The 23,971-nt window shown below is 36.3% G+C and overlaps 1 protein-coding gene across 4 annotated transcripts in view; it reads left to right on the top strand.

Moving 5' to 3' along the window:
• The window catches only part of P4HA1 (prolyl 4-hydroxylase subunit alpha 1), a 97,840-nt gene that overhangs the window by 30,010 nt on the left and 43,859 nt on the right, over nt 1-23,971 (top strand). For all 4 annotated transcript variants that reach the window (XM_059054216.2, XM_059054217.2, XM_059054219.2 and 1 more), the window contains exons 3-5: nt 773-869; nt 2,411-2,562; nt 5,276-5,413. In XM_059054216.2, the coding sequence (XP_058910199.1) occupies nt 773-869; nt 2,411-2,562; nt 5,276-5,413 (387 nt within the window). The remainder of the gene's footprint in view (nt 1-772; nt 870-2,410; nt 2,563-5,275; nt 5,414-23,971) is intronic.

Genomic DNA, 23,971 nt, shown 5'->3' on the forward strand with positions numbered 1-23,971 from the left:
TCTTTAAATTATTTTCTCTGATTACAAAAGGAATGCATTTTCAGATTAGAAATTTATAAAAATTTAGAAAAGCATACCAAAGAAAATTCTCTGGTAGTGAGTCCACCCAGCAAATCATTTAATGTATATACTTAGTCTTTTATGTTTTCTTATATGCATACTTCATGTGTCTTAAGAGAGAAGTTTTCTGTCATCCTGCTGATCACTTCTACCCTCACATGATTGTAGAGCTAAATAAAACACAAACAAGTATTATAGTTATGAAACCTAATTTTGGGATGTAAAATGATGAGTTCTGTTTTCCCATTATGAATAATTAAATACGGATATTTGAATTGCAGTTGAGAAGTATACTCTTTGTTAGTGTGGTCTTTGTTTATTGAATAAAAATTTAGTTCTTAGTAGTCTCAAAACCACAAAAAGGTGAGAGGGGAGGTAGGGAAGAAGAAACATTGATCCTTGGAAAGTAAGGTTTTGAAATTAAAAAGTAAATTTTTAGATGAAAAGACAATTTGTCAATATGGTCCAAGCTTGCAGAATTAAGTAGCTTGAAAATTTGAATTGGAACACATGATTAGAAGAGTTTTCGGCTTTATTTTTATTTATCTGGTTTTAAAAAAAAGGAAATATGATGCCCTCTCCAACATATCTGATTCATGCCAGGTAAGTCCTCTCAGAATGAAGCATTCCCAGTCATTCTTAAATTATTCTAAAATACTTCTTTTGACCAGTATGGGTATTTGATTACTTTCTTCCGTTTTTCTCCTTCTAGGTCAGATGACTGATTTGATCCGTACTGAAAAAGATTTGGTGACTTCGCTGAAAGACTATATTAAGGCAGAAGAGGACAAATTAGAACAAATAAAAAAGTAAGCAAAGGGCTTCCCTGGTGGCTCAGTGGTTGAGAGTCCGCCTGCCGATGCAGGGGACACGGGTTCGTACCCCGGTCCGGGAAGATCCCACATGCCGCTGAGCGGCTGGGCCCGTGAGCCATGGCCGCTGAGCCTGGGCGTCCGGAGCCTGTGCTCCGCAATGGGAGAGGCCACAACAGTGAGAGGCCCGCAAAAAAAAAAAAAAAAAAAAAAAAAAAAAAAAAAAAAAAAAAAAAAAAAGTAAGCAAAGTGTTTTACTTATTATGACTCTGATTCCACCTTCATGTTTTCTTCATAGAGCTAAAACATTCTTTGAGTAAAAATGAAAGCCCTCTGTCAGTCTTAAAAGGCCAGTTGAAATGGCTAAAGTAGGAGCACAGAAAACAGAAGTTAGGCCCAGGCTAAGACTTCACTTGAAGAATATGGGTTGAGATAAGAATATAAATAGGTATGGGTCATTGACTGACAATTGTTTTCAATGGTTACTAATATCTTCTATCCTCTTCTAACCTCCCTAATCAAGCCACCTTCTGGAGCAATTTTCCACTGCTATTTATCCTTCAGTCCTATGGTTCCATTCTAGAGATTACAGTGATAAGTATAGTATTATTTAATTGATATAGTTTTTCCTTAAATGCTAATTTATTTATTTAAATTTATTTATTTATTTATTTGTTTATGGCTGTGTTGGGTCTTTGTTGCTGTGTGCAGGCTTTCTCTTGTGGCGAGTGGGAGCTACTGTTCGTTGCGTGCGTGGGCTTCTCATTGCAGTGGCTTCTCGTTGCAGAGCACAGGCTCTAGGTGTGCGGGCTTCAGTAGCTGTGGCACGTGGGCTCAGTAGTTGTGGCTTGCGGGCTCTAGAGCGCAGGCTCAGTAGTTGTGGTGCACGGGCTTAGTTGCTCCGTGGCATGTGGGAATCTTCCCAGACCAGGGCTTGAACCCATGTACCCTGAATTGGCAGGCAGATTCTTAACCACTGCGCCACCAGGGAAGTCCCCTAATTTATTTTTAATTGACTCAGGTTCATATTTAATTCTGAGCTGAGAGTTCCTAACCTTTGTTTAATGAGTAGCTAAGTATTCAGTTCTTTTGTTTTAAAATACAGTTTCTAGATACTGAATATAAAATTTTGCTGTAAGTTTGATTTAAATGAACATGTAACTGAAATTGGATTGGGCTGATTACTTTGTGATAATCAGTTATTTGGCTTTAAGGACCTGTAGGGAAATGAATTTTTAGATTCTTACTAGAGGGATCCAATCACAACTTTTACTAAGATAGGTTATGTTTACTGTAACCATTTGGGAGAAACAAAACTAAAACAAGTCTTGTAGTTATATTTTTATTTTGCCAAGCTAGATTTTATCTGTAAGAGAATCTTTCTTTTTAAAAATCCTTTGTAATTTTACTTTTAAAAGGATTTTAAATATAGTTTTACCTCAAAACTCTCTAATCTTTTTTGAGTGCTTTACTAGTGTTCTTCCTTATTGTGTGTGTATATACTTTATGTAGATTCCACTTATGTCTTACATTTTTAGATGGGCAGAGAAGTTAGATCAGTTAACGAGCACAGCAACAAAAGATCCAGAAGGATTTGTTGGACACCCTGTAAATGCATTTAAGTTAATGAAACGTCTGAACACCGAGTGGAGTGAGTTGGAGAATCTGGTCCTTAAGGATATGTCGGATGGTAAGTCAGATGGTAAGACTAATGAGCCAAAGAAAAAGTAAGGCTTTTTGCTACCACCTGTAGACATGCCAGAAGAAGTGATAAATTCAGTTGCCAGAACATCAGGTGTTCAGCCTTGTAACTGAATTATTGCTGAGATGTATTTGATTTGACTAGAGTTAATTTAGTCTACATCCTGAATTCTTGGTTTAAAAAAAAAGATGAATAAAAACTGGAAATAAATATAAAACTTTATTGTTAAAATGTAATTTCTGCTCTTCATTTAACATGGTCCTTTTTGCTTTGAAATCTAAAAAAGTGAATCAATTATTTGGTGTACAGCTTCATTTCTGAGGGTAATTGTTTTCATTTTAGGATTACCTTCAGATTTAAACAATTTTATGGGTAAGTCTTTATCTTCTAATCAGTTTTTAATGTACTGGGAGTGATACTAATAAGGAAAAATGTTAGCTGTGTTTTACATAGTACTTTGAAGCTTAGGATTGTTTTGTTTAACACAGACAATAAATTTAAAAATTGAGGCTGCAAACAGTAATAATGAATGTCTTTCTAATTGAAACAATAAAATTGTAGTTGGAGTATTGAGATATTTTAGATATTTTAGTAACAGAAACAGGAAACTAAGGCTGGAGTTTAATGAAGTAGAGGTATTATGCTTTAGTACATAGTGTTTATTTGTTGAATGATTGAAGGTGGCAAAAAAAAGAGAGAACTGAGCCAACTGTGTAGATGAAGCACTCCAAGGGTGCTTTCAAGTATTTGTGAGCAGTAAACTAAACTATTATGTATAGAACAGGAAACCTTGAAAATAAAAATTAAGGCAAGCACTTGTGAATACTTCTTTGAGATGAGAAGGAAATAGTACCTGTGATTATTTGTTGTCATGTAACACCATGAAAGCATTTTTAAGGTCATATATGTATGCGTTTGTATACATATATACATATGCACACGCATTTATTTATTTATTATTTTAAAAAAATCTCAAGTAAGAACTAAGTTTTTTTTTATAAAGTAAACCTTAAGACAGGCGTTTTAATCTGTGGCAGTCATCCCATAATGCTATAGTAGATATATGTTTTTTCTTTTTATTAGAGAGGGTTTAAGTAACTTCATAGGTTTTGTTTTGGGGCATAAAAACGTTCCAGTCTTCTGTAAAACTTGCTTGTAAAATTCCATGTGGATATTGTGACTAGGAGTTGGTCTTAAAACTAATGCTTAATATGGACTTCGGCCTCTTCCAGCTAGTTGTTCATTTGTACATTTCAATTAACATAAAAATGCCTGGCCTTTTGATGATCAAAGTATGCATAGTTGATTATAAGTAAATGAGAATGGAGGGAAGTCTCGTACCTAACTTTGATTTGCAAATGATGACACATGTTATTAAAATTTTAAATCACTTTTTGTTTTTGTTGTATTGATCTCTTAAGGAGTATTTAGCATCTGTTATCCTTAGGAGTTATATAGTTATCAGTAATTAGTTTCTTACCTTTATTTTTGTTGTATTTTATGTAAAACCTTTTAAAATTAATATTAGGATTTATAGAGTACAAACCTTGATTGATGAACACTATATTTAATAATTAAACAGATCTAAATATATTTTAATAAACTAGCTTACCTGATACTCTTAAATATGTAATAAATGTCTCTTCCTTCACCTTAAAGAATTCCACCAAACTTTATGTATTTACACATTTATGTGATATGTGGCACATGGAAGAAGAAAACATAACTTTAAGAGCATACATTTTACTTACTGTTATCTGAAAGTATAATTGGTTGCCAATGAACATCGTTTTCAAATCTTTAAATGTTCACTTTTCAAGCTTAGTGGAGGCTGTGTTGTGTAATTAAAAACTCTATTATGTTAGTTGGTCTTTACCTATTAATACAGATATAATTTATGCAATGACCTCAGATTACTTAAGCAACATTAAAAATGGTTTGGGAAGATGAACAACTTAGAGGTATGTCCAGTCTCCTTCAGTGTATTTAATTTTTTCTTGTTACACATGGTATGGTGGAAAATTATAATAAAATAGATTTTGAAAAATCCTTTTAAGACTCTGTATTGGAAATTGGAAGTCTGTGAGGTTCTAGAGTCTTTTTTTCTTCCAATTTTATTGAGATATAATTGACATACAGTACTGTATAAAGTGTACAGCACAATGATTTCACTTACACACATCATGGGATGATTATCACAGTAAATTTAGTGATCATCCATCACCTCATATAGATACAAAATTTAAAAAATAGAAAAAACTGCTTTTCCTTGTGATGAGAACTCTTAGGATGTACTTCTTAACATCTTTCATATATAACATACAGCAGTGTTAATTATTTTTATTGTGTTGTACATTACATCCTTAGTACTAACTTATCTTACAACTGGAACTTTGTACCTTTTGACAGCCTTCCTCCAGTTACCCCGCACACCCACCTCCTGCCTCTGATAACCATAAATCTGATATCTTTTTGTATGAGTTTGTTTTTGAAATATAATTAACCTGCAACACTATGTTAGTTCCTGTTATACAAAATATTGATTCTATATTTCTATATATTTTTAAATGATCACCATGATAAGTCTAGTTCTGATATGTCATCACCATACAAAGATATTACATAGTTATTGGCTATATTTCCCACACTGTACATTTCATACCCGTGTCTAGACTCTTTTTTTTTTCCCCCCTATTTTAAGGTTTTATCTCTAACCTAACCGTTCAGAGACAGTACTTCCCTAATGATGAAGATCAGGTTGGGGCAGCCAAAGCTCTGTTGCGTCTCCAGGATACCTACAATTTGGATACAGATACCATTTCAAAGGGTGATCTTCCAGGTAAGAATTATTTTGGTCTATAAAAATCCTATCACCTGGCTTCTCCATTCAGTCCATTAGGACAATGTTAATATAAAAAGACTTCCGTATTTTAAGATTTTTAACTTCAGTTTGTTTCACAGCCTTTGAGGACAAAACAACCCCTTGTCTAGGACTGAATAGTTGTGGATAAGCTGCTAGCTTGTTACTGTGAAAACTTATAATTGTAGGGACTAACTTAAGTAGGCAATTTTAGCTTGTAAGAAAAAGAAACAACCAGTTTTCCAAATGTCTTTCTTTAGAATACCCAGTGTTTGTATGTTAAGTTACAAGGAAATTGATAATCAAAGTTTATATATTAAATAATTTAAAACCAAGACATGTTGAGTATGTACTGATTTTTAGTGTTCTACAGTGTGAAGCATCCTGCTTTCTGACCTATTTTTGGCAAAACCCTCTTTTTTTAAGTTACAGCTGATTTCATGGTAATTTGCTTAAATTTATTGTGAAAAAAACATAAAACAAAATTTACCATCTTAACCAGTTTTAAATGTGCAGTTTATGGTATTAAGTACATTTACATTATTATGCAACCATCATTACCATCCATCTGCAGAGCTCTTTTCATCTTTTGAGACTGAAGCACTATACTTGTTAAACAGTAACTCCCCAGGAAGTTCCCACTTACTCAGCCCCTGGCAACCATCATTCTACTTTCTGTCTCTATGACTTTGACTGCTCTTAAGTAACTCATATAAGTAGAATCATACAGAGTTTGTCTTTTTGTGACTGGCTTATTTCACTTAGTATAGTGTCCTCAAGGGTTGTAGTATATGTCTGAACTTCCTTCATTTTTAAGGCTGAATAATAATCCATTGTATGTATATACCATATTTTGCTTATCCATTCATCTGTTAATGGACACTTGGGTTCCTTCCACACATCAGCTATTGTGAATAATTCTGCTGTGAACATGGGTGTGCAAATAGCTCTTTAAGACACTGTCTTTCATTCTTTGAGTATATACCCAGAAGTGGAATTTCTGGGTCATATAATAATTCTGTTTTTAATCTTTGAGGAGCCACCATCCATACTCTTTTCCATAGTAGATATACCATTTTACATTCCCACCAACAGTGCTTAAGGGTTCCAGTTTCTCCACATCCTTGCCAACACTTGTTATTTTCTTTTTTTTTTTTCCGATAGTAGCCACTCTAGTGGGTGGTATCTCATTGCAGTTTTGCATTTCCCCAATTATCAGTGATGTTGAGCATCTTTTCATGTACTTATTAGCAGCCGCCTGTACATCTTCTTTGAAGAAATATCTGTTTGAGTCCTTTGTCTGTTTTTTAATTGGGTTATTCATTCTTTATTGTTGAGTTTTAGAGGTTCTCTATATATTCTGGATATTAATTCCTTATGAGATGTATGATTTGCAAATATTTTCTCCTATTCTGTGGGTTGCCTTTTTACTCCATTGATATTGTGCTTTGTATCCAAATTTTAAAATTTTTACGAAGTCCAATTTGTCTATTTTTTCTTTTGTTGCCTGTGCCTTTAGGGTCATGTACAAGAAATCATTGCCCAATCCAATGTTATAAAGCTTTTTTCCTATGTTTTCTTCTCAGAGTTTTATTGTTTTAAGTCTTACATTTAGGTCCTTGATTTATTTTGAGTTAATTTTTACATGTGGTATTAGGTAAGGGTTCAACTTCATTCTTTTGCATGTGGATATTCGGTTCTCTCAGCACCATTTGTTGGAAAGACCATCCTTTCCCCATTGAATGGCCTTGCCATGCTTGTCAAAAATCATTTGACCATATATACAAAGGTTTATTTCTGGCTCTGTATTCCATTAGTCTGTAAGTCTGTTTTTATGCTGATACACACTATTTGATTATTGTAGCTTTGTAGTAAGTTTTGAAATTAGGAGGTGTGAGTCTTCTGGTTTTGTTCTTCTTTTTTAAGATTGTTTAGGTTATTCTGGGTCCCTTGAGATTCCGTATGAATTTTAGGATGGGTTTTTCTGTTTCTGTTTTTAGTATTTTGATAGAGATTGTGTTGAATCTGTAGATTGCTTTGGGTAGTATTAACATTTTAACAATGTTAATTCTTCCAATCCATGAACATAGGATGTGTTTTCCATTTATTTATGTTGTCTTTCAGCAGTTTTTTTTGTAGTTTTCACTGTATGTCTTTCACCTCCTTGGTTGTTAATTCCTAAGTATGTTATACTTAGACTTGTTTTAGTAATTTTCTTTTAGATTTTTCATTATTGGTACATAGAAATGCAACTGATTTTTCTGTGTTGTCTTTGCATCCTGCTACTTGGCTGAATTCATTTATTAGTTCTAACAGTTTTTTTGTGGAATCCTTAGGATTTTCTAACATAAGATAATGTTATCTGCTGGGTATTCCCTGGTGGTCCAGTGCTTAGGACTCCATGCTTTCACTGCTGAGGGTGCAGGTTCAATCCCTGGTTGGGGAACTAAGATCCCGCAAGCCACGCAGTGTGGCAAAAAAAAAGATAACGTTATCTGTGAACAGAGATCATTTTACTTCTTCCTTTCCAGTTTGGGCACCTTTGAGCTTGTTCTTGCCTATTGCCCTGGCTAGAACTTTAAGTACTAAGTTGAATAGAAGTAGCAAAAGTGGGCATCCATGTTCTTGTTCTTGATTTCAAAGGAAAAGCTTTCAGTCTTTGACCATTGAGTGGGTTTTTCAAATATATCTTTTTTTTTTTTTTTTTTTTTGCGGTACGTGGGGCTCTCACTGTTGTGGCCTCTCCCATTGCGGAGCACAGGCTCCGGACACGCAGGCTCAGCGGCCACAGCTCACGGGCCCAGCCACTCTGCAGCATGTGGGATCCTCCTGGACCAGGGCACGAACCCGTGTCCCCTGCATCAGCAGGCGGACTCTCAACCACTGTGCCACCAGGCAAGCCCTCAAATATATCTTTTATTATGTTAAGGTAGTTTCCTTCTGTTCCTAGTTTGTTGAGTGTTTTTAATCATGAAAGAATACTGAATTTTGTCAGTTGCTTTTTCTGCATCTGTTGAGATGATCGTATTTTTTTCCTTTATTCTGTTAATGTAGCCATTACATTGATCAATATTTATATGTTGAAACATCCTTGCATTCCAGGAATAAGTTCTACTTGGTCATGGTGTGTAATCATTTTAATATTATATGCTGCTGAATTCTGTTTGCTAGTATTTTGTTGAGGATTTTTACATCAGTGTTCATAAGTGATATTGGTCTGTAGTTTTCTTGTAGAGTCTTTTTCTGGCTTTGGTATAAAGGATAATGCTGGCCTCATAGAATGAGATAGGAAGTGTTCTTACCTCTCTTTTTGAAAAGTTTGATAAGGATTGGTATTAGTTCTTCTTTAAATGTTTGGTAGAATTCTCTAGTGAAGCCATTAGGTCTAGGGCTTTTCTTTTGTCAGGAGACTTTGGATTACTGATTGTCTCCTTACTAGCTATAGGTCTATTCAGATTTTCCATTTTTTTCTTAGTCTTGGTAGGTTTTGTGTTTTTAGGAATTTGTCCATTTCATCTAGGTTATTCAGTTTGTTGGTGTACAGTTTTTCATAGAACTCTTTTATAATCCTTTGTATTTCTGTAGAATCAATAGTAGTATCCCCACTTTATTTCTGAGTTTAGTAATTTGAATCTTTATTTTTTCTTAGTCCATGTAGCTAAAGGATTGTCAATTTTGTTGACAAAATTCTTTTCAAAGAACCAACTTTTGTTTTCATTAGTTTTCTTTTTTTTTTTCTTTTACTTCTCCTTTAATATTTCCTTTCTTCTGCTAGCTTTGGGTTAAGCATGTCCTTGTTTTTCTAGCTTTTAGGTTGTTGATTTGAGATCTTTCTTGTTTTTTAATGTAAGCATTATAACTATAAATTTCTCCCTTAGCTCTGCTTTCATTGTGTCCCATAAGTTTTGGTATATTGTGTTTTCATTTTCATTTGTCTAAGTATTTTCTAATTTTCCCTGTGATTTCTTCTTTGATCCACTAGTTGTTAAAGAGTGTGTTGTTTAATTTCTGCAAAATTTGAAATTTTCCAGTTTTACTTGTGTTACTAATATCTAACTTCACACTTTTGCCATCTCTCACTTTTTCTGTGAGTGTGTGGCTTACCCCATTACTATCTTCTTGTCATTATCAACTGGAGAAATAAAATATATTACCTCTATCATCATACTGAAATTGATTTTCTCCTTAAGAAAATATAGTGGGATGAGTTACTTGTTGTTTTTCTTGCTCATCTTCCTAAATTTAGAGTGAAGTATCAAGTGGAAAAACTAACCATGGTATAATATTAAATAAAATTTCCTTTAAGCTGGAATGTAATTTCATCAAGTTGGACTTCCAAAAAAGTACAAGTCTGCAAATTTTATTTTCTACTAATATGGTACATTATAACACTTTTGAAGATCACAGCTTTGTTTTGTTTTGTTTTTTTAAGTTAATTTATTTATTTGGTTGCACCGGGTCTTAGTTGCCGTAAGCGGCTCCTTAGTTGTGGTATGTGGGCTCCTTAGTTGTGGCTCTCTAGCTCCTAAGTTGTGGCATGTGAACTCTTAGTTGAAGCATGCATGTGGGATCTAGTTCGCTGACCAGGGATTGAACCTGGGCCCCCTGCATTGGGAGTGTGGAGTCTTATTGTGCCATGAGGGAAGTCCTGCCTTATGTTTTTTAGTTCACTTCTGGTTTAAAACATCAATTTGTTTAATAGATATTAACTATTTAATGTTTATTTAATATCTACTTAACATAATCATTATGTTAAGTACTAGGGATGTGGTAATGAATAACACTGCTTTTGCTCTTAGGGTACTTGTATTATGATATGGTATGATGAATGCCTAGATGCAGATAACTTAGGATACTGAGGGAGCACATAGGAGAAAACCTAATTCTGGACTTGATAAGAGAGAGGCATAAAGTAAGACTTCCTGAAAGACAGGATTTTTTTTTTTTTTTTTTTTTTTTTTTTTGCGGTACGCGGGCCTCTCACTGCCGCGGCCTCTCCCGTCGCGGAGCACAGGCTCTGGATGCACAGGCCCAGCAGCCATGGCCCACAGGCCCAGCTGCTCTGCGGCACACAGGATCCCCCCAGACCGGGACACGAACCTGTGCCCCCCGCGTCGGCAGGCAGATCCCCAACCACTGCACCACCAGGGAAGCCCAAGACAGGATATTTTTAAAAATTGAGATGTAATGGACAAGGATTTAGCTAGGAAATTGGGGGAGGCAAGAAATAGTGGGCATGACAAAAATATTCCGAACAGAACATATATGTATAGACCAGAGAGGAAAGAGCATTTTATATCAGATGTCTAGCAAGTAGTTTGTTCAAGGGGTGAGTGCATGAACAGTGGGAGGGAGTTGGTTTTGTGAGAGTAGTGAGAGATGAGGCTAGATAGGTAAGCACAATCCATCTCCTGATGAACTTTGTAAGTCATGTGGAGGAGTTTGAAGTGTTCTGAGAGCAATGAGAAGCTATTGAAAAGTTTTAAACAGGGAGGTTATATGATTTTCATTTCAGAAATATCATTCTGGCTGCAGAATGGATTCAGATCTGGGGGTAGGGACAAAGAAATCAGGGAGGAGGCTGTTGTAAAAATTAAGTAAGAGGTGATAGTGGTAGCTTAGGTTATTTTCAGTTTTTTGCAGGACCAAAGTTTCAACAGACATCTTTATGGCTTCTTGTGTCTATTACACAAATAAAAGTTTCTCTTGGATATAAGCTTCTCAAACTTTACTAGATGTGGCCAGATTGTTCTCCAGAGCAGATGTACCAATTAATACTCTCACCAGCAATGTATGGGAGTTCCCATTTCTTCATATCCTTGCCAACACTTGGCTTTGTCAGATTTAAAATTATAGCAGTTGAGGTGTGAAGCAATAGGGATGAGGGTTAGGGGAAGGATGATTTGTTTTTTTTAATTGCCCTCCCCACAAAATCAGAGAAATGCTTATTTCAGTGGATTTATATTGATGCCATGTAACTCCTTGATTAATTTTGTCTGTTTCTTTCTCCTTTTTGGGCCTACCTTTTGAAATGCTTTCTTGATATTTTAATATAAATCCATAAGTTATATGGATTTTAGCATTAATGATGCCTTTACAGTTCATATAGACTGTTCCTTTAGTTTCAGGTTCTTCTTAACCCTGATTTGTTGAGTAGATTTTTAGCTTCCAAAGATATTACACTTTTGGTGTGGGGGGTGAAGTAGAAGAGAATAGCTTTATTGCTTTGCCAGGCAAAGGGGGCGACCACAGCGGGCTAATGCCCTCAAAACTTTGTGTCTCCTACACTTTTCTTTTTGGATAGAAAATGTCTTATATATAAAATTTGATTTACTTCAGGTGGAAGTTGAATGTTCTTCTTGGTCATTTGCATCACTATCTTGGTTAGCTGATAAGGTTAACTACACCAAGCAGTAGATTCTCTGTACATCTCTGGAGCGCACTCAGCTATGAGTGTACCATAGTGCCTCTGATGCAAGACATCAACTTCCCAAGTATATGCATTTTAAACATATTTGTCCCTTACAAATCAACTTTTTGTCCACTAAATGTTCCTATAAAGTGTAAGAATTTTTAAATTAAATCTTCCAGTTTATGGATGAGCCATAAAAATGTTTTTCTTTTCTTTTTTAAAATTTCTTTTAACATCTTTATTAGAGTATAATTGCTTTACAATGGTGTGTTAGTTCCTGCTTTATAACAAAGTGAATCAGCTATACACATACACACGCTCCCATATCTCTTCCCTCTTGTGTCGCCCTCCCTCCCACCCTCCCTATCCCACCCCTCTAGGTAGTCACAAACCACTGAGCTGATTTCCTTGTGCTATGCAGCTGCTTCCCACTAGCTATCTATTTTACGTTTGTTAGTATATATATGTCCATGCCACTCTCTCACTTTGTCACAGCTTACCTTCCCCCTCCCCATATCCTAAAGTCCATTCTCTAGTAGGTCTGTGTCTTTATTCCCGTCTTACCCCTAGGTTCTTCATGACATTTTTTTTTTCTTAGATTCCATATATATGTGTTAGCATACGGTATTTGTCTTTCTCTTTCTGACTTACTTCACTCTGTATGACAGACTGTAGGTCCATCCACCTCACTACAAATAATTCAATTTCGTTTCTTTTTATGGCTGAGTAATATTTCATTGTATATATGTGCCACATCTTCTTTATCCATTCATCTGTCGATGGACACTTAGGTTGCTTCCATGTCCTGGCTATTGTAAATAGAGCTGAAATGAACATTTTGGTACATGACTCTTTTTGAATTATGGTTTTCTCAGGGTATATGCCCAGTAGTGGGATTTCTGGGTCATATGGTAGTTCTATTTTTAGTTTTTTAAGGAACCTCCATACTGTTCTCCATAGTGGCTGTATCAATTTACATTCCCACCAGCAGTGCAAGAGGGTTCCCTTTTCTCCACACCCTCTCCAGCATTTATTGTTTGTAGATTTTTTGATGATGGCCATTCTGACTGGTGTGAGATGATAGATATCTCATTGTAGTTTTGATTTGCATTTCTCTAATGATAAATGATGTTGAGCATTCTTTCTTGTGTTGGCAATCTATATCTTTTTTGGAGAAATGTCTGTTTAGGTCTTCTGCCCATTTTTGGATTCGGTTGTTTGTTTTTTTGTTATTGAGCTGCATGAGCTGCTTGTAAGTCTTGGAGATTAATCCTTTGTCGGTTGCTTCATTTGCAAATATCTTCTCCTATTCTGAGGGTTGTTTTTTGGTCTTGTTTATGGTTTCCTTTGCTGTGCAAAAGCTTTTAAGTTTCATTAGGTCCCATTTGTTTATTTTTGTTTTTATTTCCATTCCTCTAGGAGGTGGGTCAAAAAGGATCTTGCTGTGATTTATGTCATAGAGTGTTCTGCCTATGTTTTCCTCTAAGAGTTTGATAGTTTCTGGCCTTACATTTAGGTCTTTAATCCATTTTGAGTTTATTTTTGTGTATGGTGTTAGGGAGTGTTCTAATTTCATACTTTTACATGTAACTGTCCAGTTTTCCCAGCACCACTTATAGAAGAGGCTGTCTTTTCTCCATTGTACATTCCTGCCTCCTTTATCAAAGATAAGGTGACCATATGTGCATGGGTTTATCTCTGGGCTTTCTATCCTGTTCCATTGATCTATATTTCTGTTTTTGTGCCAGTACCATACTGTCTTGATTACTGTAGCTTTGTAGTATAGTCTGAAGTCAGGGAGCCTGATTCCTCCAACTCCGTTTTTCATTCTTAAGATTGCTTTGACTCTTCGGGGTCTTTTGTGTTTCCATACAAATTGGGAAATCTTTTGTTCTAGTTCTGTGAAAAATGCCAGTGGTAGTTTGATAGGATTGCATTGAATCTGTAGATTGTTTTGGGTAGTAGAGTCATTTTCACAATGTGGATTCTTCCAATCCAAGAACATGGTATATCTCTCCATCTATTTGTATCATCTCTAATTTCTTTCATCAGTGTCCTATAATTTTCTGCATACAGTCTTTTGTCTCCTTAGGTAGGTTTATTGCTAGATATTTTATTTTTTTTGTTGCAGTGGTAAATGGGAGTGTTTTCTTAATTTGACTTTCAGATTTTTCATCATTAGTGTATAAGAATGCCAGAGATTTCTGTGCATTAATTTTGTATCCTGCTACTTTACCAAATTCATTGATTAGCTCTAGTAGTTTTCTGGTAGCATCTTTGGGATTCTCTACATATAGTATCATGTCCTCTGCAAACAGTGACGGCTTTAATTCTTCTTTTCTGATTTGGATTCCTTTTATTTCCTTTTCTTCTCTGATTGCTGTGGCTTAAACTTCCAAACCTATGTTGAATAAGAGTGGTGGGAGTGGGCAACCTTGTCTTGTTCCTGATCTTAGTGGAAATGATTTCAGTTTTTCACCATTGAGAATGATGTTGACTGTGGGTTTGTCATATATGGCCTTTATTATGTTGAGGTAAGTTCCCTCCTGGAGAGTTTTTATCATAAATGCGTGTTGAATTTTGTCAAAAGCTTCTTCTGCATCTACTGAGATGATCATATGGTTTTTCTCCCACATTGATTGATTTGCATATATTGAAGAATCCTTGCATTCCTGGGATAAACGCACTGGATCACGGTGTATGATTCTTTTAATGTGCTGTTGGATTCTGTTTGCTACTACTTTGTTGAGGATTTTTGCATGTATGTTCATCAGTCTACAGATATTGGTTTGTAGTTTTCATTTTTTGTAACACGTTTGTCTGGTTTTGGTATGAGGGTGATGGTGGCCTTGCAGAGGGAGTTAGGGAGTGTTCCTCCCTCTGCTATATTTTGGAATAGTTTAAGGGATAGGTGTTAGCGCTTTAAATGTTTGATAGAATTCACCTGTGAAGCCATCTGGTCCTGGGCTTTTGTTTGTTGGTAGATTTTTAATCACAATTTCAATTTCAGTGCTTGTGATTGGTCTGTTTATATTTTCTATTTCTTCCTTGTTTAGTCTTGGAAGGTTGTGCATTTCTAAGAATTTGTCCATTTCTTCCAGCCTGTCCATTTTTTTTTTTCCTTTTTTTTTTTTCTTTTTTACAAACCCTTGTGTCGAGGGCTGACTTTCAATAGATCGCAGTGAGGGAGCTGCTCTGCTACGTACGAAACCCCGATTTCCAGCTTGTCCATTTTATTGGCATATAGTTGCTTGTAGTAATTGCTCATGATACTTTGTATTTCTGCAGTGTCAGTTGTTACATCTCCTTTTTCATTTCTAATTCTATTGATTTGAGTCTTCTCCCTTTTTTTCTTGATGAGTCTGGCTGGTGGTTTATCAATTTTTTTAATCTTCTCAAACAATGAGCTTTTAGTTTTATTGATCTTTGCTATTGTTTCCTTCATTTCTTTTTCATTTATTTCTGATCTGATCTTTATGATTTCTTTCCTTCTGCTAACTTTGGGGTTTTTTTTGTTCTTCTTTCTCTAATTGCTTTAGGTGCAAGGTTAGGTTGTTTATTCAAGATGTTTCCTGTTTCTTAAGGTATGATTGTATTGCTATAAACTTCCCTCTTAGAACTGCTTTTGCTGCATCCCATAGGTTTTGGGTCGTCGTGTCTCCATTGTCATTTGTTTCTAAGTATTTTTTGATTTCCTCTTTGATTTCTTCAGTGATCACTTCGTTATTAAGTAGTGTATTGTTTAGCCTTCATGTGTTTGTATTTTTTACAGATCTTTTCCTGTAATTGATATCTAGTCTCATAGCGTTGTGGTTGGAAAAAATACTTGATACAATTTCAATTTTCTTAAATTTACTAAGGCTTGATTTATGACCCAAGATATGATCTATCCTGGAGAATGTTCCATGAGCACTTGAGAAAAATGTGTATTCTGTTGTTTTTGGATGGAATGTCCTAGAAATATCAATTAACTCCATCTTGTTTAATGTATCATTTAAAGCTTGTGTTTCCTTATTTATTTTCATTTTGGATGATCTGTCCATTGGTGAAAGTGGGGTGTTAAAGTCCCCTACTATGATAGTGTTACTGTCTATTTCCCCTTTTATGGCTGTTAGTATTTGCCTATGTTGGGTGTGTAAATATTTACAATTGTTATATCTTCTTCTTGGATTGATCCCTTGATCATTATATAGTGTCCTTCTTTGTCTCTTGTAATAGTCTTTATTTTAACGTCTATTTTGTCTGATATGAGAATTGCTACTGCAGCTTTCTTTTGGTTTCCATTTGCATGGAATATCTTATTCCATCCCTTCACTTTCAAGTCTGTATGTGTCCCTAAGTCTGAAGTGGGTCTCTTGTAGACAGCATATATATGTGTCTTGTTTTTGTATCCATTCAGCCAGTCTGTGTCTTTTGGTGGGAGCATTTAATCCATTTACATTTAAGGTAATTATCAATATGTATGTTCCTATTACCATTTTCTTAATTGTTTTGGGTTTGTTATTATAGGTCTTTTCCTTCTCTTGTGTTTCTTGCCTAGAGAAGTTCCTTTAGCATTTGTTGTAAAGCTGGTTTGGTGGTGCTGAACTCTCTCAGCTTTTGCTTGTCTGTAAAGGTTTTAATTTCTCCATCAAATCTGAATGAAATCCTTGCTGGGTAGAGTAATCTTGGTTGTAGGTTTTTCTCCTTCATCACTTTATATATGTCCCACTAGTCCCTTCTGGCTTGCAAAGTTTGTGCTGAAAGATCAGCTGTTAACCTTATGGGGATTCTCTTGTGTGTTATTTGTTGTTTTTCCCTTGCTGCTTTTAATATGTTTTCTTTGTATTTAATTTTTGTGTTTGATTAATATGTGTCTTGGCATGTTTCTCTTTGGATTTATCCTGTATGGGACTCTCTGTGCTTCCTGGACTTGATTAACTATTTCCTTTCCCATATTAGGGAAGTTTTCAACTATAATCTCTTCAACTATTTTCTCAGTCCCTTTCTTTTTCTCTTGCTCTTCTGGGACCTTTATAATTCGAATGTTGGCACATTTAATGTTGTCCCAGAGGTCTCTGAGACTGTCCTCAGTTCTTTTCATTCTTTTTTCTTTATTCTGCTCTGCAGTAGTTATTTCCAGTATTATATTTTCCAGGTCACTTATCAATTCTTCTGCCTCAGTTATTCTGCTATTGATCCCTTCTAGAGTATTTTTAATTTCATTTATTGTGGTGTTCATCATTGCTTGTTTCCTCTTTAGTTCTTCTGGTTCCTTGTTAAATGTTTCTTGCATTTTCTCTATTCTGTTTCCATGATTTTGGATCATCTTTACTATCAATTATTCTGAATTCTTTTTCAGGTAAACTGCCTATTTCCTATTCATTTGTTAGGTCAGGTGGGTTTTTATCTTGCTCGTTCATCTACTGTGTGTTTTTCTGTCTTCTCATTTTGCTTATCTTACTGTGATTGGGGTCTCCTTTTTGCAGGCTGCAGGTTCATAGTTCCTGTTGTTTTTGGTGTCTGTCCCCAGTGGCTAAAGTTGGTTCAGTGGGTTGTGTAGGCTTCCTGGTGGAGGGGACTAGTGCTTGTGTTCTGGTCGATGAGGCTGGATCTTGTCTTTCTGGTGGGCAGGCCCACGTCTGGTGGTGTGTTTTGGGGTGTCTGTGGCCTTATTATGATTTTAGGCAGCCTCTCTGCTAATGGGCGGGGTGGTGTTCCCATCTTGCTAATTGTTTGGCATAGGGTGTGCAGCACTGTAGCTTGCTACTCATTGAGTGAAGCTGGGTGTTGGTGTTGAAATGGAAATCTCTGGGAGATTTTCGCTGTTTGATATTACATGGAGCTGGGAGGTCTCTTGTGGACCAGTGTCCTGAAGTTGGCTCTCCCTCCTCAGAGGCACAGCACTGACTCCTGGCTGCAGCACCAAGAGCCTTTCATCCACATGGCTCAGAATAAAAGGGAGAAAAAGTAGAAAGAAAGAGAGAGGATAAAATAAAATAAAGTAAGATAAAATAAGGTTATTAAAATAAAAAGTAAAAAATAATTATTAAGAAAAAAAATTTTTTTAAGTAAAAAAAAAAAAAAAAAAATCAGATGGACAGAACCCTAGGACAAATGGTTAAAGCAAAGCTATACAGACAAAATCTCACACAGAAGCATACACATACACACTCACAAAAAGAGGAAAGGGGGAAAAAATAATATATCTTGCTCTCAAAGTCCACCTCCTCAATTTGGGATGATTCGTTGTCTATTCAGGTATTCCACAGATGCAGGGTACATCAAATTGATTGTGGAGATTTAATCCGCTGCTCCTGAGGCTGCTGGGAGAGATTTCCCTTTCTTTTCTTTTTTCCGCACAGCTCCCAGGGCTCAGCTTTGGATTTGGCCCCACCTCTGCATGTAGGTCACCGCAGGAGGGCATCTGTTCTTTGCTCATACAGGACTGGCTTAAAAGAGCAGCTGATTTGGCAGCTCTGGCTCACTCAGGCCCTGGGGGGTGGGGGCGGGAGGGGCACGCAGTGTGGGGCGAGCCTGGGCGGCAGAGGCCAGCGGGACGTTGCACCAGCCTGAGGCACGCCGTGCGTTCTCCCGGGGAGGTTGTCCCTAGATCCCGGTACCCTGCCAGTGGCGGGCTGCACAGGCTCCCCGAAAGGGAGGTGTGGATAGTGACCTGTGCTCACACACAGGCTTCTTGGTGGCGGCAGCAGCAGCTTTAGTGTCTCATGCCCATCTCGGGGTCCATGCTGATAGCCGCGGCTCATGCCCATCTCTGGAGCGCCTTTAAGCAGCGCTCTTAATCCCATCTCCTTGTGCACCAGGAAACAAAGAGGCAAGAAAAAGTTTCTTGCCTCTTTGGCAGCTCCAGACTTTTTTCCGGACTCCCTCCCGCTAGCCGTGGTGCGCTAACCCCTTCCAGCTGTGTTCACGCCACCAGTCCTCTCCCTGGGATCCGAACGGAAGCCCGAGCCCAAGCCTCCCAGCCACCACCCCCCCCATCCCGGTGGGTGAGCAGACAAGCCTCTCGGGCTGGTGAGTGCCAGTTGGCACCAATCCTCTGTGCAGGAATCTCTCTGCTTTGCCCTCCACACCTGTGTTGCTGTGCTCTCCTCCACGGCTCCGAAGCTTCCCCCTTCTGCCACCCACAGTCTCCACCCACAAAGGAGCTTCTAGTGTGTGGAACGTTTCCTCCTTCACAGCTCCCTCCCACTGGTGCAGGTCCTGTCCCTATTCTTTTGTCTCTGTTTATTCTTTTTTCTTTTGCCCTACTCAGGTACATGGGGAGTTTCTTGCCTTTCGGGAGGTCTGAGGTCTTCTGCCAGCGTTCAGTGGGTGTTCTGTAGGAGTTGTTCCACATGTAGATGTATTTCTGATGTATCTGTGGGGAGGAAAGTGATCTCTGCGTCTTACTCTTCCGCCATCTTCCCCCTCCCCCCAAAAATGTATTTCTAAGTAAATTTTCCTATACTGTCATACAATATTATAGTTTGTGATAATAAATTAAAAGCACTCTTTTTGGTGTTAGTTTTAACTGTTAATTTGGGTTACTACATTCGGTTTGGTGTGCTAACATCAGTCATCCATGCCACTTCCTTTGAACCAAAGGAATTTGCAGCTTTTTCTTTTTTCTCATCAAATTCTAACTATTTGTGCTTTGCATGAAAGTTGTTTATAGTCCTTTTCTGCCAACATCACTTTCCTTATCTCATTTTCTTTGTCTTCTTGTCCATTTACTTTTTCTTCTCATGTTCTCTATTTTGGAAGCAGCCTTCCCTTTCAAATGCTACATCACTTCATTTTCATTTTCTTCTTTAATACAATTCCTAGGCATTTTGCCTTTGATAATTGTGAATAGATCAGTAGGTAAGATAACCAGAGATCCTTTAACTAACAAGGCAGAATAGCTAAAGATACTCTACTATCCCCATTGTGCTTTCAAATAATGTTGCCAGGATATCAGGTCATGTAAAAAACATTTCTAGTGCTCTCTACGGGTATTAATGTCATACTCTTATCTTGTGTCTTTTGCATGTCCCTGAGAAAAAACATCCTTAATTACTGCTTTGTAAGCTCATCTTAGAACTGTATTCCAGTTCTCATAACTGAAAAATAATAGGAGAGTCAAAATTCAGTATGTTTCTTTTGTTTCTGAAATTGTGTCATGTTAAACTATTAATAATTTAGTTTCTTGGTATCCTTTTCTAGATTCGAGTGTGTAGTAGAGAGTTAGTAACTGTCAAAATATGGATCTTCATCTTCATTTTAGTAGAATACTGATAATCAGTTACTATCCATAAGTGACTAACAGGAGGCAAAAAAAAAAGTAGTGAATGGAGGTAGTTGGATGATTTGAGTATTTAATTATATTGGTCCATGTGATCCTCTAGTGCATACATCTCCATGCTAGGACTGTACTTGGTACTAGAATGTAACAGGTCATATCCTCAGACCAGGGCATGCTATGCCCTAGACAGTGAATGTCTGATCACTAGCAAAATGTGCCCATGATTTTATTTCCTCTTAATTTATTTCTCATGAACTCCTTTTCTGCTAGCATTAAAAAAAAAAATGTTGACACCATTGGATAGGTTATAGCTAAGTCTGGTTTTAGCCAATTTACTGCCTTGTTGAAGTGTAGTCAATCAAAAGTTATTAAGGAAAACACCATTGTATTCCTTTTTCTACCAGTTTCCTTCGTGATGTTATCAGACATATCAGGCATACATTTCTTTTGGTTAAATACCTAGAAGTGAATTCTCTGGGTTGCATGGTAGGTTTATATTTAATTTTTAAGAAACCACCAAATTGTTGTACCATTTTATACTCCTGTCATCAGTGTATGAGAGTTTCAGTTCCTTCACATACTTGCAAACACTTGTGAATAAGTCCTCCAACTGTGTTCTTTGTTAAAATTGCTTTGGTTATTCTGAATTCTTCGGATTTCCATATAAATCTTAGGATCAGCTTGTCAGTTTCTACAAAAATGCCTGTAGGAAATTTTATTAGGGTTGTTTTGAATCTTGGGGAGAATTTGGGTAGCACTGTCATTAAAAAAAAATAATTTTGTAATCCATGAACATGCTACCTTTTTGTTTATCTAAACTTTGTATAGGAGATAAGATATTTTGACATTAACATTAAACCACTGTGAGTCTCACATTTATTGTTTGAACGTTAGTATCAAAAGTTGGAAAACATTTTCTTTCTCCCCTCCTCCTGTTCCTCCTCCTCCTTCTTCTACATCTTTTTCACTGAAAGCAAATTTATCACAGGCTCAGTTTTTAATTCATATCCTATCTTTGTCCTCTTCTGTTGTTCAAAAACTTTATCTTGTTTTGGTTTCTGTTGTATTTAGAAATGTGTTGACAAATGAAACATGATTAACATATTGTCCAATAGAGGAACATGAAACTCTAACTAGCATAGTGTGCAGTATCCATTTTTGGGTCTGACATAATACATTTTTCATTGGATTGCCATGAGAATCAAATGAGCTAAAAGCATGTGAGAACTAAAACTGCAAAATGCTGTTATTAATGTTTTGTTTAAAAGAGGTGCCCAAATAAACTTTTTAAAAATTGAGACATAGTTGACATATAACATTGTATTAGTTTTGGGTGTACAACATGACGCGTTTGTGCGGATATGTACGTATTGTGAGATGATCACCACAAGATGTTTAGTTAACATCCACCATCACACGTAGTTACAAAAAAATTTTTTCTTGTGATGAGGACTTTTTTTTTTTTTTTTTTTTGCGGTTTGCGGGCCTCTCACTGTTGTGGCCTCTCCCGTTGCGGAGCACAGGCTCCAGACGCACAGGCTCAGCGGCCATGGCTCACGGGCCCAGCCACTCCGTGGCATGTGGGATCCTCCCGGACCGGGGCACAAACCCGTGTCCTCTGCATCAGCAGGCGGACTCTCAACCACTGCGCCACCAGGGAAGCCTGTGATGAGGACTTTTAAGATCTACTCTTCCAGCAACTTTTAAATATACAGTACAGTATTATTAACCATAGTCAACATGCTATACATTACATCCCCAGGACTTATTTATCATATAACTGGGAGTTTGTACCTTTTGACCACCTTCACCATTTCTCTCATACTAGTTTTAGTTATGCAGAACTTTTTATATTCTTTCAAAGTCCAAACTAATTTAATAAGGTCCACTGACAGAAGTCTCACTTTCATTTCTGTACTCCTCAACCTGTTCCTTTCTTCTTCCTATATGTAACTACCACTTTATTAGGTTTTTCATTTCCACTGTTTCTTTTTGAAAATATCAGCAAATGTATATATTCCTATTTCCTCTCAACATCAGCACAGAAGGCAGCATGGTATAAATACTTCCTGTACTTTGACATTTTAATTTATTGATATGTTCTAGATAGTACTTCATATCCTATATAGAAATCCTCCTCATTTCTTTTTACAGCTGCATGTTACTCTATTTTGTGGAGTTACCATAGTTTATTTAACTGGGTGCCTATTGATGGACATCTGGTTTGTTTGCAGTCTTTTGCTTTTATAAAAATAATACTTCCATTAACCTTGTGCATATATTATTTTGTTTTTTTGCTATGTGACTTTGGGATATTTTTTCTAGAAGTGACGCCACTGAATCAAAGAGAAAATACGTAGGAAATTTTGCTTATATTGTCCCAGTTTCCCCCCCATAATGGTTCTGTCATTTTGTACTTCTAGCAGCAATATATGAGAGTGCCTATTTCCCCACAGCATCACAAAAAAATTTCAAACTTTGAGATTTTTGCCAATCTGATGGCTCACTTTTCTTTAAATGTATACCAGTTTCTTTGGTTATCTTTTTTTTTTTTTTGATACCTCAGACTTTTCTTTTGGAATTGTTTTCTTCCTCCTTGAAACAAATCCTTAAGAAGGCCTTGCATGTACTTTGTTTGGCTTGTTATTCTCTATGCTTCCTGAATCTGAAGTTTCATGTATTCTAATTCTAGAAAATTGTCCACCAGTATTTCTTTAAGTAGTGCCTTTTCCACATTCTGTTGTCTTCTTCTGACACATGCTGTTGTCTTCTGTCTTCTTATTTTTTCTTCCTTGTCTTTTAACTAGAACTTCATATGTATTCCTCCTCTCTGCTGCATCCTGGGTAGTTTATCCCATGGTAAATTATTCAGTTCTCGCTTCTAGGTTTATTATTCTCTTTTTTGTTGTTGTTGTGTCTAACTTGCTGTTTAACCTGACCAATATGTCTTTATTTCATTGATCATATTTTTAATTTCTGGAAGTTCTATTTCTTCCCCCCACTCAAATCTGCCTGGTCTTTTTTAGGGTATCTTACATGTTCATATTTTCTATTTTTAAAAAATTCTTTAAATATTTTAATCATAGTTGTTTTGTATTCTTAATCTGATAACACCAACATCTGAAGACCTTGGGGGATGTCTAATACTGGTTTTTTTTTTTTTTTTTTTGAAGTAAACATTTATTACCATGAAGAAAAAAAGTAATACCAAGAAAAGCAAGTTTTACTGTTTTTTTCAGAGACACACTGGCAGCATCTGCAGTGGTTACAAAAATTACAGCAAATGAAAGAGTAATAAAAATTTTACCACAATGCACAAAAGGTTGTTCCCTGTTAGTATATTGTTAGAAGAGAATTTATTCTTTCACTGCATCAATCTATATGCCAAGCATTGTGCCATTTACTCAGGCTGTTTGTTCAAGAAGAGTTCCTCTCTTCTGGGAGGTAAGATCTGGTTAGAGGCATAACAAACAGAAAATTACAATTCCTTGCTATAAATAAGTTCTAAGTTACAAATACTACACCTGTGTATTAGTTTTTTATTGCTACTTTAACAAATTACCACAGACTCTGTGGCTTGAAACAATACAAATTTATTATCTTACCATCCTGAAGTTCAGAAGTTTGAAATGCTTAGAATAAAGAACCCCTCTACCACCGACATCAATCAATCTATTAAATAACAAATATTTATTAAGGACATTCTATTTTCAAGATTCAATATATGACACTATCTCTGTTGTTGTGGAATTTACAGCTCTTTAGTTGATGAGGCAGACATTAATAAAATGATCATAAACATGTAACATTACAATTACAATAGAGTAAGATCTGTGAAGATAAATCATATAGTGCCATA

The sequence above is a fragment of the Kogia breviceps genome, chromosome 2 (assembly GCF_026419965.1).
Source record: "Kogia breviceps isolate mKogBre1 chromosome 2, mKogBre1 haplotype 1, whole genome shotgun sequence".
NCBI classification, from domain to species: Eukaryota; Metazoa; Chordata; class Mammalia; order Artiodactyla; family Physeteridae; genus Kogia; species Kogia breviceps.